The sequence below is a fragment of the Scyliorhinus torazame genome, chromosome 7 (assembly GCF_047496885.1).
Source record: "Scyliorhinus torazame isolate Kashiwa2021f chromosome 7, sScyTor2.1, whole genome shotgun sequence".
Lineage (NCBI taxonomy): Eukaryota > Metazoa > Chordata > Chondrichthyes > Carcharhiniformes > Scyliorhinidae > Scyliorhinus > Scyliorhinus torazame.
Window position 1 is genome coordinate 113,541,105 of NC_092713.1, and position 17,407 is coordinate 113,558,511.

The window sequence follows — 17,407 nt, forward strand, 5'->3', positions numbered from 1 at the left end:
GATTGGCCATGATAAATAGCCCTTAGTGTCCAAAATTGCCCTTAGTGTTGGGTGGGGTTACCTGGTTATGGGGATAGGGTGGAGGTGTTGCCCTTGGGTAGGGTGCTCTTTCCAAGAGCTGGTGCAGACTCGATGGGCCGAATGGCCTCCTTCTATGCTGTAAATTCTATGATAATCCCCTCCCCCTATGTCCATCCTCTCCCCATATCCAATCCCTTCCCCCATATCCAATCCCTTCCCCCAAATCCACCCCCTCCCCCATATCCACCCCAATATCCATCCCCTTATAGCCTATATACATCCCCTCCCCCCCATATCCACCCCTCCCCCTTATATCCATCCCCCATATCCCCGCCCCCCCTGCTGTGAAGCTCGCGTTCACTGTTACGTCACAGTGCGTATGACGCCACGGCGCCGCCGCCGTCATCGCCGCCATCGCCATGCTCCCGGTGCGGAGCGGTCTCTACATTGGAGACGCTGCTGATTTGGCCCAGGTCGAGAGGCTCTCGGATTCCGCTATTTCCCATGTCCTCACCGTGGATTCACAGGAACCCCCGCCTGTTGGGGACCGCCAGACGATGTTTGTGCGGGCGCTGGATGAGCCGTGCACCGACCTGCTGAGCTTTCTGGATGATTGCGTGCGGTTTATACAGGAGGCGCTGGCTGAAGCCAGTGCCGGAGTGCTGGTGAATTGGTACAGTCTCTCCTTTGGTACAGTCTCTGCATTGGTACAGTCTCTCCTTTGGTACAGTCTCTGCATTGGTACAGTCTCTCCTTTGGTACAGTCTCTGCATTAGTACAGTCATTGGTACAGTCTCTGCCTTGGTACAGTCTGCATTAGTACAGTCATTGGTACAGTCTCTGCCTTGGTACAGTCTGCATTAGTACAGTCATTGGTACAGTCTCTCCTTTGGTACAGTCTCTGCATTAGTGTAGGCATTGGTACAGTCTCCCCTTTGGTACAGTCTCCCCTTTGGTACAGTCTCCCCTTTGGTACAGTCTCTGCATTGGTACAGTCTCTCCTTTGGTACAGTCTCTGCATTAGTACAGTCATTGGTACAGTCTCTGCCTCGGTACAGTCTGCATTAGTACAGGCATTGGTACAGTCTCTGCCTTGGTACAGTCTGCATTAGTACAGGCATTGGTACAGTCTCTGCATTAGTGTAGGCATTGGTACAGTCTCTCCTTTGGTACAGTCTCTGCATTAGTGTAGGCATTGGTACAGTCTCTGCTTTGGTACAGGCATTGGTACAGTCTCTGCATTAGTACAGGCATTGGTACAGTCTCTGCCTTGGTACAGTCTGCATTAGTACAGGCATTGGTACAGTCTCTGCTTTGGTACAGGCATTGATACAGTCTCTGCATTAGTACAGGCATTGGTACAGTCTCTGCTTTGGTACATCTATTGTAACTGCCTCTGCATTGGTACAGTCATTGGTACTGCCATTGCTTTGGTACAGTCATTGCTTTGGTTCTGTCACTGCATTATACTGATACAATGACTCGGATCTTTCAGTCTCCAGATGTTTGGAGAACAGATTTGCTCTGGACGATTTGCTGTAGGACCACTTGGAAGTCCTAACACATAGCCCCAGAATCAGAGAATCCAGCCCTATGTCCCCACACCAGCATGGGAATGGTGGCGTTGTACGCCAGAAAAAATGGCAGAAACCAGCCATTGATTCCTCGTTTTGCTGGGGGCTAGCAGGACGGCAGAATAGAGCACCCGGCTCTAGCTGCTGATATGCCCCGGAGAATTGACGGGTCCGTGGCCGCGCTAGCACACATTGGGCGGCCTGCAGCGGCTGCGCTCGCGGACCTGGCCTGCAAAATAGTGCCCCCCTTCGGCTGGCTAGCGTGCCCCAGACCACTGCCCCCCCCCCCCCCCCACAGCGCTACCCAGCCCCAAATAATGTCTCCCCCTGCCCACAGAGAGTCCCTCCCCCGACTGCGGTGGCACTGGACTGAGTCTGCAGCCGCCACACCGAGTTCCCAATGGGTGAGACCACATGCGACCAACGCCACCTGGAACCCGGCTGGTCGGTGGCAGAGTATCAGGGGGGGGGCAGGCCTCCGGCAATGTCCTGAGGCCTGCTTTGGCGGGGATGGCGCATCGCGAAAGCGGAGCCCCCCAATTCGGTCGGAATCGGGTATTCTCCGGCCGAGCACTGAACGCGATTTCGGCGTCGGCAACCGGAGAATCCCGCCCACAGTCTCTGTAGGAATTGCATGGGATGTTTTATCTTGTGCTAGAAAATTCCCCCACTCCCTGAAATCCTCCAAAAAAGTCGCCAACTTTCAGTTAAGGTTGGAGATTTCAGACAGTTCTGGTATTCTTGCCTAGATCATGACCCAGGGAATACTTGACAGAGAAAAACCTGGTTGAACTCCTGCCCCCCCCCCCCCACTCAATGCTTGGACTCTCTCCCCTGCCCGAACCCTGGGACTTTCTGTCCACACTTCTCTCTCCCCCCCCCCCCCCTCTTTTAAGGGTCTGTGACATTATATTAACGAGCAGAATTGCTGTGAATCTATGAATTAAAATAAAAAACTAAATTCACAATTTCTTAAAATGGATAATGCATGTTACAAATAATAAATGGTGGTTACCGTGGTTTGTTCACAGAAACACAGTTTGGATTTATGATGAACAATATACTACCCCATGCATTAATGGTTCCAGTTCACCTGACGTCCAGCACAGGCTACTGAAAGTCACAATGCCTTTAACATTTTTAAAAGCCCTCAAGATCAGACTGCAAACCAAAACCAAGATTCTTCCTCATTAATTAGCAGAGCTGTTATGTATTGGAAAATAATTAAAAGGAAAAGAGCAGAGACTGATTGTCATAGGTTAGAGGCCTTCAATTGCTTTCCGTGCTCTTAGTTGACCCTTTTTTTGTGGCAATTTACAGCCTATCTTCCACTGTGCGGAGTCTGCACATCCTCCCCGTGTGTGCGTGGGTTTCCTCCGGGTGCTCCGGTTTCCTCCCACAGTCGAAAGATGTGCAGGTTAGGTGGATTGGCCATGATAAATTGCCTTTAGTGTTGGGTGGGGTTACTGGGTTATGGGGATAGAGTGGAGGTGTGTGTTTGGGTAGGGTGCTCTTTCCAAGAGCCGGTGCAGACTCGATGGGCCGAATGGCCTCCTTCTGCACTGTAAATTTCATGATAATCTATAATAATCCTTGCTCCGATTCTCTACCAGGAATTTCATATACAAAATAATGGAGATGTTATCTTGTTATACAGTCTGCTAATAGTCCTTTTATCTATACATTCCCTAGATAATACAACACACTGTTTATTTGGATGTTGGTATTGTACTTTTTCACATGCACTTCAGACCTCATTGTGGGAACTCTGGAGTATCTGCCAATTGTCATTTAACACCAGGGGAAGAGAAACAATGTTTTATTGTATATTAGTTGAAACCAGAGTTCAGTGGTGCAAAATGATTGGTCTAGTAGATGAGGGAAGCCAGGAATCAGATTCTACTGGCTGCTCAACTCTGATCAAAATAGCACAGAACAGCTGCTGGAAATCTGAAACAAAAACAGAAAATGCTGGAATTACTAAGTATCGTTTACAGTATTACAGTATTGTTGGAGGCAGAAACAGAATTACATATTTCAGGACAACGACCTTTCATCTCTGAAACATTAAGTTTCTCCACAGATGCTCCATGACCCTCTTGGGTATTTCCAGCATTTTCTCTTTCTGATGGGCTGCTCCCAGTTTGACCGTATTTTGTATTCGTCAGATGCAGCAATTTAAGAGTAGAATCAAACTTTTTTTTTTTTACACATTTTATTAAGGCATTTGTGGTTTTATAACAATAAAAGATACAAATACAAATGTAAACATAGTTCAGTGTGTAACACATCCCTCCATCTCCCACTGCTCCCGCCTAATCTAACACAAAATAGCCGAACTCCCCCTACCCCTCTTACTCCCTATTGAATCTGCTGACAGTTTAGTTTTCTTCGAAGAAGTCGATAAACGGCTGCCACCTCCGAACAAACCTTAACTTTGATCCTCTCAGAGCGAACTTAATTTTCTCAAGTCTGAGAATCCCAGCCATGTCACTGACCCATATCCCTGATTTCAGGGGCTTCGAGTCCCTCCATGCCAATAAGATCCATCTCCGGGCTACCAAAGAGGCAAAGGCCAAAACTTCAGCCTCTCGCCCCCTGGACTCCCGACACTCCCAAAACCGCCACCTCTGGACTCGGCGCCACCCTTGTTTTTAGCACCGTGGACGTGACATTCGCAAACCCCTGCCAGAATCCCCTGAGCTTCGGACATGCCCAAAACATGTGGACATGGTTTGCAGGCCCTCCTGCACATCGCCCACACTTGTCCTCTACCCCAAAAAACCTGCTCATCCGGACCACCGTCATGTGTGCCCGGTGAACCACCTTGAATTGTATCAGGCGGAGCCTGGCACATGATAAGGATGTGTTGACTCTGCTCAGAGCATCCTCCCACAGACCCGCCTCTAACTCCTCACCCAGCTCATCTTCCCATTTATGTTTTATCTCGCCTATCTGGGTTTCCTCCCACCCAATAAATTCTTTATAGGTTTCCGATACCTTCTCTCCCCCACCCCACCCCCATTCTAGAAACTACCCTGTCCTGTACCCCTGCAGCGGTAGAAGCGGGAAGGTCGAAACCTGCCTTGGCACAAAATCCCTTACCTGCAGATACCGAAACCCATTCCCTCCCGGCAATTCAAACTTGTCCTAAAAACAGGGAAAGCTCCCATCAATAAACAGATCCCCAGCCTCTCAACCCCTCCTCTCCGCCACCTCCGAAACCCCCCATCCATCCTCCCTGGACAAACCGGTGATTACCACAAATTGGAGCCCACACCGATGCATCTTCCACTCCCATATACTTCCGCCACTGTCCCTAAACTCTCAGGGCCGCCACTACCACTGGGCTGGTGGAGTACTGTGCCGGCGAGAACGGCAGAGGAGTTGTTACCAATGCCCCCAAACTTGTGCCCTTACATGAGACCGCTCCCACACTGACCCCTCCCCCACTTCCCAATCATGGCTATATTTGCCGCCCAGTAGCAGTTCCTAAAGTTCGGCAGTGCCAGCCCCCCCCCCGGTTCTGTTCCAACAGTACTTTACTTACTCACGGGGTTTTACCCGCCCACACAAATCCAGATATCACCCTATTCACCCGCTTAAAAAGGCCTTTGGTATAAAAATAGGGAGGCACTGGAAAACAAACATAAATCTCTGGAGGACCGTCATTTTTACGGTCTACCCTCCCCGCCAGTGACAATGGGAGCATATCCCACCTCTGAGAGTCCTCCTTCATTTGCTCAACTAACCGGGCCAGATTTAATTTATGTAACTGCTCCCATCCCCGTGCTACCTGAATTCCCAAATAACGGAAACACCCTCCCACCACTTTAAACAGCAACGCCCCCAGCATCCTCTCCTGCCCCCTCGCCTGGATCACAAAAACCTCACTTTTACCCATATTCAATTTGTACCCCAAGAACCAGCCAAATTCCCCCAAGAACCGCATAATCTCCCCCATCCCCCCCTGACGGGCCAGAAATATGCAGGAGTAGGTCGTCCGCATATAATGAGACCCAGTGTTCCACACACACCCCCCCCCCCCCCCGGATGTCCCCCGGTGCAGTCTAAAGTAGTCCAAACTCACCCAGTTCATCCGCACACTCGCCACCGGTGCCTGGTACAGCAACTGAAACCCAGTCAACAAAGCCCTGCCCAAACCATCCCAGGACCTCCCACAAATAATTCTATTCCACCTGGTCGAAGGCCTTCTCCACGTCTATAGCGACAACCACCCCTCGGAGGGCATCATGATCACGTTCAGGTGCCTTCTAACATTGGCCGTTAGCTGCCTGCCTTTAACAAACTCGTCTGGTCTTCCCCTATCACCCCCGGAATACAGTCCTCTATCCTCCAGGCCAAAATTTTGGCCAGCAATTTAGCATCGACATTCAGTAGGGAGATTGGTCTGTATGACCCACATTGTTCTGGGTCCTTCTCCCGCTTCAGGATCAATGAAATCGAAATCTGTGACATTGTTGGGGGCAGAACGCCCTGCTCCCTAGCCTCATTAAATGCCCTCACCAGCAGCAGGCCCACCATCCCAGAAAACCTCTTGTAAACTTCAACTGGGTAGCTGTCTGGTCCGGGGCCTTGCCCGACTGCATGGCCTCCAATCCCTCTACTACTTCCACAATTCCGATCGGGGCTCCCAGCCCCTCCAACACCCTCCCTCCACCTTCGGAAACTTCAACCCTTTCATAAACTGCCTCATCCCCTCCACCCCAGCTGGGGGCACCGACTCATACAGCCGAATGTAAAACTCCTTGAACACATCATTCACCCCCGCTGGTTCAAGACCGTGTTCGCCCTCTGTCCTTCACTCTTCCTATCTCCCTGGCTGCCTCCCTTTTCCTTAGCTGGTGTGCTAACATCCTACTGGCCTTCTCACCATACTCGTATACCGCCCCCCTCGCCTTCCACAACTGCCCCACCGCCTTCCCTGTGGATATCAGACCAAACTCCAGCTGCAGCTTCTGCTGCTCCTTCAATAGTCCCGCCTCCGGGGCTTCAGAATACCTTCTGTCCACTTGGGAGTAATTCCCTAACCAGCCTATCCATCTCTGCCCGCTCCACCTTCTTCCTATGAGCCCGGATCAAAATTAGCTCCCCCTAATCACTGCCTTCGGCGCTTTCCGTACCGTTGCTGCCGAAACTTCCCCTGTATCATTTATCTCCAAATAATTCAGGATGGCCTTCCTCACCCGCCCGCACCCCCCCCCTCATCCACTAACAGCCCTACATCCAATCTCCATTGCGGGCGCTGACCCCCCCTCCTTGCTCACCGTAAATCTACCCAGTGTGGGGCATGGTCTGAAACAACAATTACCGAATACTCAGCATGTACCACCCCTGCCAGCAAAGCCCTGTTCAAAATGAAAAAATCAATCCGGCAGTACACTTTGTGAAAATGGGAGAAAAAAGAAAACTCCTTCGCTGTTGGACGTCCGAACCTCCAGGGATCTATCCCCCCATCTGTTCCATAAACTCCTTCAGCTCCTTCGCCGCAGCTGGCACCCTCCCTGTCCTTGAACTCGACCGATCCAACTTCGGATCAATGACCATATTAAAGTGTCGTCCGTCTCTCCCCCCCCCCCCCCCCCACCACCCATGATCAGCCTATGCGAGTCCAGGTCCGGAATCTTCCCCAACACCCGCCTCAAACTCCACGTCACCCCAATTTGGTGCTTAAATATTCACTAACACCACCGACATCCCCTCCAACTTCCCACTTACCATGACATACCTACCCCCTGAGTCCACCACTATGCTCCCTTCCTCAAATGACACCCGCTTATTGATCAAGATCGTAACCCCCCTAGTGTAAGAGTCTAGCCCCGAATGAAATGCCTGCCGACCCACCCCTTCCTCAGCCTAGTCTGATCTACTACCCTCAGGTGTGTCTTCTGTAGCATTGCCACGTCCGCCTTCAACCTCTTCAAATGCGGCCCATTCAGCCCTCTCGCATTCCATGTGACCAGCCTGGTCGGGCCCCCCCCCTCACCCCTCTAGCCGATCAACCGTCACTCTTCTGAGGCCAGCCTCCAGCCCGCGTCCCGCGCCTCCTCAGGTCCGCCCTCGGGCGGCCACCGTCATCGTCCTCCAATTTGTCTCCCAGCGCCAGTTCCTCCCCTGTCAGCAGAACAATTCCCTTCCTCCCACCCCCTTTCCTCTGCCCCCCCCCCCACTAGCAAAACAACAATCCTAACCCCCCATATCAAACTGGTCACCTGCTCGCCCCCCACTGCGCTTCCGTGATCTAGCCCACCCAGCTAGCCTGGTAGCCCCCGGCCATGGCGCCAAGCATCCTACCCCCCCCCCCCACTGATCCCCCCCCCCTGCTCAAACATACATGTGCAAAACATAACAATCCCCAACAAACAAAAAGAAGAAAATTTCACCCACCATCCCCCAACAAGAGCAAAGTTAACCCGCAAACAAAACTGAGCAACGGCCCAAAACTTGGTACAAAAGCACTGCATACACAGCCCAAAAAGAAAATAAATTTAGCAGCCTAGGTGAGGATTCTTTTGCAGCCAGTCCGGATGAAATGATCAGTCGAACACCTCGTTACTTTAACATATGTTCATTTCTCGGCTGGGGCTAAGACCACTGTATCTCTTGAGAGTTACACCAGCAAGCCAAAGCCAATACATCTAACAGCAGTTCTTATACAGTTTCTGGCTCATTTCTGAGGGCAGCTCCCTCGCATTCCATCTGTGCCTTTTAGCTAATTTATGATTATTTTCAAGCCTAGCGCAACCCTTCCCAAGGCCGTCTGCAATTTGTCTGGTACTAAAACAACAATTACGGCTTGTTATCTGAAGCCTTTGATAGCCTACCTTGACATTTCTCAGCTTGCTATCAGAAGCCTGTAAAGGCCTGTCTTGACATTTCTTCACACAAAGCTTTACCTAACATTTTGTTTTTCCCATAAAGTTCCAATCCCATCTTGAGCCAAACTCTTGTAGGCACAGAATTACTCGCCCCCAAGTTCAATTTCTTCCATCACCTGTCAGTCCCCTGTCCTTAACAAAGTCCATCGCCTCATCCGGTGATCCGAAATAAAGTTCTTGACCCTTGTAAGTGACCCATAAATGAGCTGGGTACAACATGCGGAACTTCACCCCCTTCTTGAAGAGGGCAGATTTAACTTTATTGAAGCTCGCTCTTCTTTTGGTCAGTTCCGCACCCAAGTCCTGGTAAATGCGCAGCTCGTTATCTTCCCATTTACAGCTCCTCGTCTGCCTGGCCCATCTCGAGATTTGTTCCTTGTCCAGGAACTGGTGCATTCGTACCACTATCGCCCTCGGTGGCCCATTCATCCGCGGCTTCCTCGCAAGCGCTCTGTGCGCCCTGTTCACCTCCAAGGCTCTAGTAAACGCACCTTCCCCCAGCAGTTTCTCGAACATATGACCCTGCGTCCGATCCCTCGATGCCCTCTGGGAGGCCAACGATCCTCAGGCATGACCTGTTCTCCAGATCCTCCATCTTCCCCTGCAGCCTTTTCTGGTAGTCCCTCATCAGCCCCATCCCGGGTCCTCGTGCTCAGCCACCGCCGCTTCCATCTTCTGGATCGCCTGTCCCTGGGGTTCCAATCTTTGCCTCACCCGGTCAATCCCCATCTTAATCGGGTCAAGGTACTCTTGACTTTGCTTGGCGAAGCTCTCCTGAAGGAACTCCACCAGCTGCTCCGTTGACCACTGGGCCAGCAATCCCAGTCCCTGAGCCTCCGCCATGTTTTCCTGTGCTGCAGACTCCACCCCCTTCTTTGCCCAACAATATCTCCTTTGCAGACCACTTCTGGTCCATAAACTGGTGGGGGAATCCTCTCCTCTACCTCACCAGCCTCTAATTTTACCGATCAAATCCCCTATAGGTGGGGGAAGAGGCCCCAAAGGTCCACCGCGAGCGGGAACTACCAAATAAGCGACTTCTCACTCCATGGCCGCCACCGGAAGTCATAGAATCAAACTTTTGCCCATTGTATAGTCTTTGTTAGGAAGGAATGTAATTTGTATTAACAATGTTATTTCATTTATTGTAAAGCATATTTTTTTCTTCAATATCAGTCATGCAGGAGTCAGTAGAAGTGCTGCTGTAGTAACTGCTTTTATAATGAAAACTGATGACCTTACTTTCGAAGAGGCGCATAATAAACTCCAGGCTGTTAAGCCGGATGTCAAGTACGTTTTTATTTAGTTGCCTCTGATTCTGTGCCACTATTTGAACTAGTTGTGCACTTTAATGGAAAGAACATTTAAAAATGTTTCTATTACCTGTATTGTAGGATAAATGATGGGTTTGTGAAACAACTGAAGTTGTATGAAGTGATGGGCTGCAAAGTAGATTTAACGAGTGCTGATTATAAACAATATCGACTGCAGAAAATCATCGACAAGTACCCAGGTAATCTGCTGCTTCTACTGGCTGGCTGCTAGCAAGAGCAAGAAAAGAAATTCACATCATCCCATAATTAGGATGTGTCACATTTCCTGTTTTATCTTTCCCTTACCCAAAACCTGTCTCTCTGTCGTAGCTGGATGAGGAATTGTCCTTTTGCTCTTTTTCCATGTTTCAACTGTCAGCATTTACTTCACTGAGCAGTTCACAGCCGATATTTCTTAACCATGATGACTACTACTTCATTTACGTTTAGCGTTGTGTCCATAAATGCTCCCACTGTACATATGCACATCTAATTCATTCATTCCTTTAATTAAACAGTAATTTTTTAAAAGCTCACCCATGGTTAGAAGTGCCTGGCCCCTTAACTGTCCAAATTTCTGAATGCCTTATTCTTCAAAAAAATTCCAAATACGTTCTCAAGATTTAGTTTCCTCTTGTGGTTTATCGCTATCTCTCAGTCTCTAATCCGTTACACATCACATAGTGTCAACAGTGTTTAAAAAGAGAACGACATGAAAGCAGTCATTTCAGGCTCTTTTTGCTGTCCTTCCCATCATTCAAACTCTATTTTAGCAATGTCTGCAATCTCTGATGTAAGGCCCATGAGTTTTTAAACTAACTTACTGCCTATTAATATCTTAACTATAATTTGCTTACCTGTCCCCTGTTTCCTTTATTCAGAGCTGCAGAATTTACCTCGGGAGTTATTTGCTTTGGATCCCATGAGTCTTGAGAAAACAGATGATGTTCTCTACCGGTGCAGAAAGTGTAGGTGAGCAGAATTTGTTTAGTGGACAATGCCGTGATCTGTTTATTTTATGAGTGAAACAGAACGCTCAACTTAAGCCCTAATTGAGAAGGTCATTCCTCTTGATTCTAAAAAGCTGATAGCTATGCAAGGTAGCTAGACACAGTAGGGCTGCACAGTAGCACAGTGGTTAGCACTGTTGATTCACAACGTCAGGGTCCCAGGTTCGATTCTCGCTTGGGTCACTGTCTGTGCGGAGTTTGCACGTTCTCTCTCCCTGTGTCTGCGTGAGTTTCCTCCGGGTGCTCCAGTTTCCTCCCACAAGTCCCGAAATATGTGCTGTTACGTGAATTGGACATACTGAATTCTCCCTCAGTGTACCCGAATGGTGCCGGAGAATTCGGCAACCGGCGGGGTCGGGATTCACGCCAGCCCCCGGCGATTCTCCGACCCGGTGGGGGGTCGGAGAATCTCGCCCATGGTCAGGGTATGTTAGATTCATATCTTATAACTGTGCCTGAAGACATGACTTCTCAGTACTATTTGGCAATGATCAAAACAAGAGGAACTGACTATCCTTTGTGGCTTCTCATATAATGTGCTGTCAGTTATGTCACTTTGATTACTCGCTGCTCATGCACTGCCTTAAGGACGAGTTGAAGAGGCAAAGTTATTTGGAATGTTATTCAAATCCCTGAGGAAAGCAATTTACAATGACTCGTGACTTTGAGTGTTTAGTGTTTCTAGTTCCCCATCCCCCTCTTGTTCCATGAGCTGCCAGAGCTTTCTGGCCCCAGCAACTGCTATTTAAATATTACTGTTTTATGTAGGTTAGAAAATAGAATAACAAGAATGTTGAATTATGTAGGAATTCCTTAAATCACCGTTCAGGAACATGCCGTTTGGCCCAAAATCCGTGTGCCATTTATTCTGTACACAAGCCTCCTCCCGCTCCTCTTGGTCTAACCTTATCAATATAAATGTTGTGATTTGGAAGGGGATTTACATCTTAAGCTACAATCTTAAGAGTTCATACCCTCCTGTGAACTCTTCATTTGTCGAACTGTTCTATAACTTGTTCGTGGTCATCCACTTGTGTGTGTTACAAATTCTGAATGCTAGAATGCAGAGATTCCTAAGACAGTCCCTTCTTTTAAAAAAAAATATAATTTCAGGCGTTCTTTATTTCGTGGCTCAAGTATTTTGAATCATGTACCTGGAACAGGACCAATTGCCTTCGCTCACAAGAGGTTCACACAAACCCTGAGAGAGGAGGACCAGACCAAATGTACATCCTATTTTATTGAACCGGTGCAGTGGATGGAACCTGCATTACTTGGTGTTTTGGATGGCCAGGTAAATTACTCTAGTAAAAGGATTACTGTATCTGTTTGCTCTAACAGGCTCAGGTGAGATTGGCACCTATTTATTGTTGACTGCTAAAGTCTCACAGTGTTGGTAACCAAAAGAAATACAACATAATCTGCATTTCCTGTATTAAAACTCAATTTAATTGATTTTGATCCATATACAATGTAGATTATTTTCTGTCCCCTCCATTTCATCTTGCGATTAATAAACCAGGATTGCAGATTCACTAGTTACAGGTCAGAGATAGATTTTGGTACATAAAAAAGTCCTAGATGAATAAAAAATAAATACATGCTTGTGAAATACCAAACTTCATCAACTTTTAAGAACTATTTTCCTACACATAAGCTAGGTAAATACAGACTTGAAGTAAAGCAATAAAAACTGTGATTGCTTGTGCTAATTAATAATAACAACAACAACTTGTATCTATGCAGTGCCTTTAATGGAATAAAACATCCCAACACATTTCACAGAGTGTTATAATGCTGAATTTGACACCAACCACATAAGGAGACATTAAGGCAAATTACCAAAAGCTTTGCCAAAGATGTAGGTTTTAAGGAACAACCTAAAGGGAGAAAGAGATGTTGAGGGAAGGAATTTCAGAGCTTAGGCTTTTGGTACCTAAAGGCTCGACCACCAATGCTGGAGCAATTAAAGTTCAAAACGTTCAAGAAGCTAGAATTAAGAGAAGCAACAATATCTTGGCGGATATTTTAAAGATAGAGGACACAGAGGGATTTGAAAACCAGGATGAGAATTTTAAAACCTAGGCACTACTCTTCCGGTGTAGGCCAGTGAATTTGGGAGAAATGTTCATGTGTAAATTCAAAGCTGATAGATTGGATAAAGATTTGAGAAACAGACATGTTTGAAAGAGGTCACTGGAGTATGAGACTGAAAGGAGGAAAGAGACAAAATCATTGAGTCACTTTAGAAATGTTTTCTTCCCTCGGAAATCTTATTTCCTGTTTTTATGAAGTAAATTATTATGTTGGATTACTAAGACTGACAAAAGTGACATCCTTGCAATGAAATTCTGTCCATTCTTTTTGTCAAAAAGAGAGAAATCAACCTTCATTCCTAATGACTGACTCATCAGTCAAGCATTACCTGTTTCTTTCAGTTTGAAATTATGGATAAAATGTACATTATTTATTTTATGCATTTTTTTTAACGTTTAATTTGTTTCTTTCAGTTGCTTTGCCCAAAGTGCAGATCTAAGTTGGGATCTTTCAACTGGTATGGTGATCAGTGTTCCTGTGCTCGTTGGGTAACTCCTGCCTTCCAGATTCACAAGAATCGTGTGGATGAAATGAAACATTTAAAATTCTCCAGTGTGAGAAATGTTAGTAGTTGAATAACGCACGCATTTGAGTGATGTCAAAAGGGAAAATCTGGACTGTCTGAACAACTAGTAAAGCAGAAGACCTTTACCATCACTCCTTCTTAATCTAAGCTGTGTTCACATGGTATATGAAAGGTAAATGGTAGCATTTACTTGGACTGATTAATATATTCTGTGCATGTGTTATTTTAAAAATTATCAAAGTATGTACCATTGTACTGTGAAGCAGTTTATCAAACAGATCTCAAATTATTAAAAACTGAAATTTTTTAAGCAGCTTTCGTTTGATGCAGGCCCTGGAAAAATGTTCAATGGGTAAGCTTCTGAAAAGGTGGAACTTTTGATGTTTCACAACTGCACTGCATAGAACAATGATAGCCCAGATTTTGCAATAAAAATGACAATGAGGCTATTCAAAGTCAACAGTTAATTGCAGAAATCTGAAAGCTGCTGTCCGAATTATCCTGCTGCATTACACCAGTACTTTGCCAGAAGACTCATGGTTTAAATCCACGGAAGGGCATAAAGTTGCTTTACTTATCCATTAAATATTTCAGAAAAATGGGGAATACAGGTGAAAGTGAATTTGTAATGTATGCTTTGAAGTACTATCAAAATAACCTTTCTGGTTACTATCAAAGTACTATCAAAATAACATTTTAATTTTACGAATGTAAAGTCTCATTCCTTCAGGATTTAATTATCGGCAGAAAGTTTTCAAAAACTTTCTTTGTCTTTTTTTCCTCCCTAATCCCAGCTTTCTTTCTATTAGTATTTCTCTTTCTGTACCAGTTTCCAATCAATTAATAATTTTCTCATGTGTACTTTATGGTTCAGACTCTCTGTGTCTTAGTGAGGATTCTTCAGTTTGATTGGTTGAAGAGCTGCGCCGCTGATTCCCCTCCTCTCACATGCAGATCCCCTGTTGGTTGTGCTGCACCAGAATGGCCTCTCCGTAATATACGTTGCCACTTGAAAGCCCATGAAAAGTCTGTGGACAGCTGTGATGAACGGCAAGTGCTGTTCCTACGATGCTGACTGCAAAATCTGGATTAATACATCTCTACAGTCATGCAAATATCAAAAGCTTCCTTATTAACATAATGATCAAGACGTATGATTATTATTTTGCAGTCATTCTTCTCTTTCCACCATTGTGATAGAAATAAGCAAAAGAGCTTGGGCTTGTATTGTGCCTTTCCCAACCCCCAAGATGTTTCAAAAGTCTACAGCCAATGAAGTACTATCAAAGTGTTGATGCTGTTGTCAGAAAATGCAACAGCCAATTTGCCTAGATTCCAATGAAATAATGACCAGTTAATCTAATTTAATGATGTTGGTTGAGGAACATCGGGTGAGAACATCTGAGAGAATTCTACTACTCTTCTTGAAATAGTGCCTTGAGATCACTTGAGAAAGCACACAGGAGATTGATTTAACAGTGTGTCTGAAAGATGGCATTCCCTCCACTGCACTGAAGTATCAGCTTGGATTATGTGTTGAAGTTGCACTTGAACCTTCTGACCCAGACATAAAACCGCTACCACTGAGCCAATGCTGACACTTGACACCAAGGTGTCTCAGTGGGAAGTGCATTTCACATGGCAAAATGTGCCACGATTATGAATTGATCATGGCTCTTATAATGGTTTAGAAGTCACTGAATTTACTTTCTAGCAGCAGGTTGTGTGTGTTAGTGTGCTGTGTTCTGATTCACAGTAAATACACAGCATTACTGATCGAGGACAATAATTGATGTGAAAGAACGGCTAGTTGAAATCTGGAAGATTTACCATGATCATAATGAGTGCTATATATAACGAACAATCCATTTAAAAAGTATATCCTGTTTCCATCACATTTCTGAATGCTTCTTTAAAATACTCTGAGCATTTTATGGAACTGTATAAATTTAATCATTCAAGATCAGGGCCCTGAAACGTCTGCATCAATAAATGGTTTATTCTTAAAGAAGGGCATGTATACGTTCTTGTAATTTGTTTTATAAATTACTTTTTAAAAATAAATTTAGAGTACCCAATTCTTTTTTTTCCCCAATTAAGGGGCAATTTAGCGTGGCCAATCCACCCAGCCTGCACATCGTTTTGGGCTGTGCGGGTGAGACCCACGCAGACACTGGGAGAATGTGCAAACTCCACACGGACAGTGACCCGGGGCCAGGATCGAACGCGACCATGCTGCCCATAAATTACTTTTAATACAGTTTTATACAGTACAAGTTTATACCAACTAGTTTTTACTGACATATGTTAATGAAGAAGATGTGTAAATTGTTCCCAAGATTGACATTTCTTCTGTGATATGTTACTATTTAGCTTATCAGTCTCACTATTGTTTGCTTGTGTGTGTTTCTTAGTTTTGTGTTAAGCCTTTATATTTGACTCCTATTACTTGTGCTGATTCCAATCAAAACACAAGGGAGAGAGGGTTGATGAGTTTGGAACTTAACGATGGGTCAATAAATTAAACATATCATGATATCAAGATACTGAATCACCAAGGAAACCTAAATGATTTTGAGTGTTGTCACTAGGAAACTTCCCAGATCACCTTTCCTTCAGTAGTTTTTCGGAAGCTTGGAGATAAAATGGAATGAAAAGGAACAAAATGGTTATAAAATGCAAAACAGTACATATTTTTAATGTATCTAGAGCAAGTATGTGCTATAGTCCATGTGATTTAGCAATCCCCATCACATGCAACTCAGTTGCATTTTTAAAAAAAGTAAAGTGAAATATTTTTGAATAATTATGACTTGAATGATCCAAACTTCCTCATTCAGTAGAAAATTGAGAAAAGCTGTTTTCATCCATAAACAGGCTCTGAATGAAAGTTTAAAAAAAATAAATGTTTTATTAAAGTTTTTCCAATCAGCATTTTCACATAACAAAAATAGAAATACAGATGGTAATAAAAAATAACAATAAGCATAGCCCAAAGCTTAAATAAAACTAATTACAAAACAGAATTTTTTTTTTTTTAAACAGAACAAGGTGGGTTTTGGCTCCATGCCCAACTCACATATCAACAGTACCCCCCACCAGAACGGGTGCCCCTTCCCCCACCCCCCCCCCCCTCCCCCAGGTGCTGCTGCTGCTGACACTGCTCCCCTAGAAAGTCAAGGAAAGGTTGCCACCGCCGGGAGAACCCCATCAAGGACCCTCTCAAGGTGAACTTTATTCGCTCCAGGCTGAGGAACCCCGCCATGTCGCTAACCCTGGTCTCCACATTCGGGGTTTTCGAGTCCCTCCACATTAACAAAATCCGTCTCCGGGCTACCAGGGAGGCAAAGGTCAGTACCTCGGCCTCTTTCGCTTCCTGCACTCCCGGATCCTCTGCCTCCCCAAATATCGCTACCGTTGGACTCGCCTTCACCCGAGCATCCAAAACCCGAGCCATCACCCTTGTAAACCCCTGTCAGAATCCTTTAAGCGCCGGGCATGCCCAAAACATATGGGCATGATTCGCCGGATTCATTGCACACCTCGGGCACATGTCCTCCACCCCAAAAAACCTACTCATTCTTGCTGCCATTATATGCGCCCGATGCACCACCTTAAACTGGATTAAGCCGAGCCTGGCACATGAGTTCACCCTGCCCAGGGCATCGGCCCACAGGCCCTCATCCAGCTCCTCCTCCCAATTATCCTTGAACTCCCCCACTGAGGCTTCCTCTACCTCCTGCAGCTCCTGATATATGTCCGACACCTTCCCCTCCCCTACCCAGACACCACCCCATCCTGGATCCTATGAGGAGGCAGCAGCGGGAATGTCCCCACCTATTTTCTAAGGAAGTCCCGAACCTGAAGGTATCTGAACGCATTCCCCGGGGGCAGGCCGAACCTCTCCTCCAGCGCCTGCATGTTGGGGAAAGCCCCGTCTATAAACAGGTCCCCCATCCTCCTAATA

General features: G+C 46.1%; 1 protein-coding gene across 1 annotated transcript; it reads left to right on the plus strand.

Annotated features, from left to right (window-relative positions):
- Window positions 1-412: 412 nt before the first annotated feature.
- Window positions 413-15,451, plus strand: dusp12 (dual specificity phosphatase 12). The gene is made up of 6 exons (XM_072511285.1): window positions 413-694; window positions 9,671-9,784; window positions 9,889-10,007; window positions 10,689-10,779; window positions 11,931-12,111; window positions 13,328-15,451. The coding sequence occupies exons 1-6, from the start codon at window positions 441-443 to the stop codon at window positions 13,487-13,489; spliced, it is 921 nt and encodes a 306-aa protein (XP_072367386.1). The 5' UTR covers window positions 413-440; the 3' UTR covers window positions 13,490-15,451.
- The last annotated feature ends 1,956 nt before the right edge of the window (window positions 15,452-17,407 follow it).

What these genes read in the sequence shown, in the direction of transcription:
- dusp12 (XM_072511285.1), top strand. Translation starts at nt 441, where the DNA reads ATGCTCCCGGTGCGGAGCGGTCTCTACATTGGAGACGCTGCTGATTTG. An exon ending in GCCGGAGTGCTGGTGAATTG is followed by an intron (nt 695 to 9,670) that starts GTACAGTCTCTC and finishes CTTCAATATCAG; the next exon opens with TCATGCAGGAGTCAGTAGAA. An exon ending in TACCGGTGCAGAAAGTGTAG is followed by an intron (nt 10,780 to 11,930) that starts GTGAGCAGAATT and finishes ATATAATTTCAG; the next exon opens with GCGTTCTTTATTTCGTGGCT.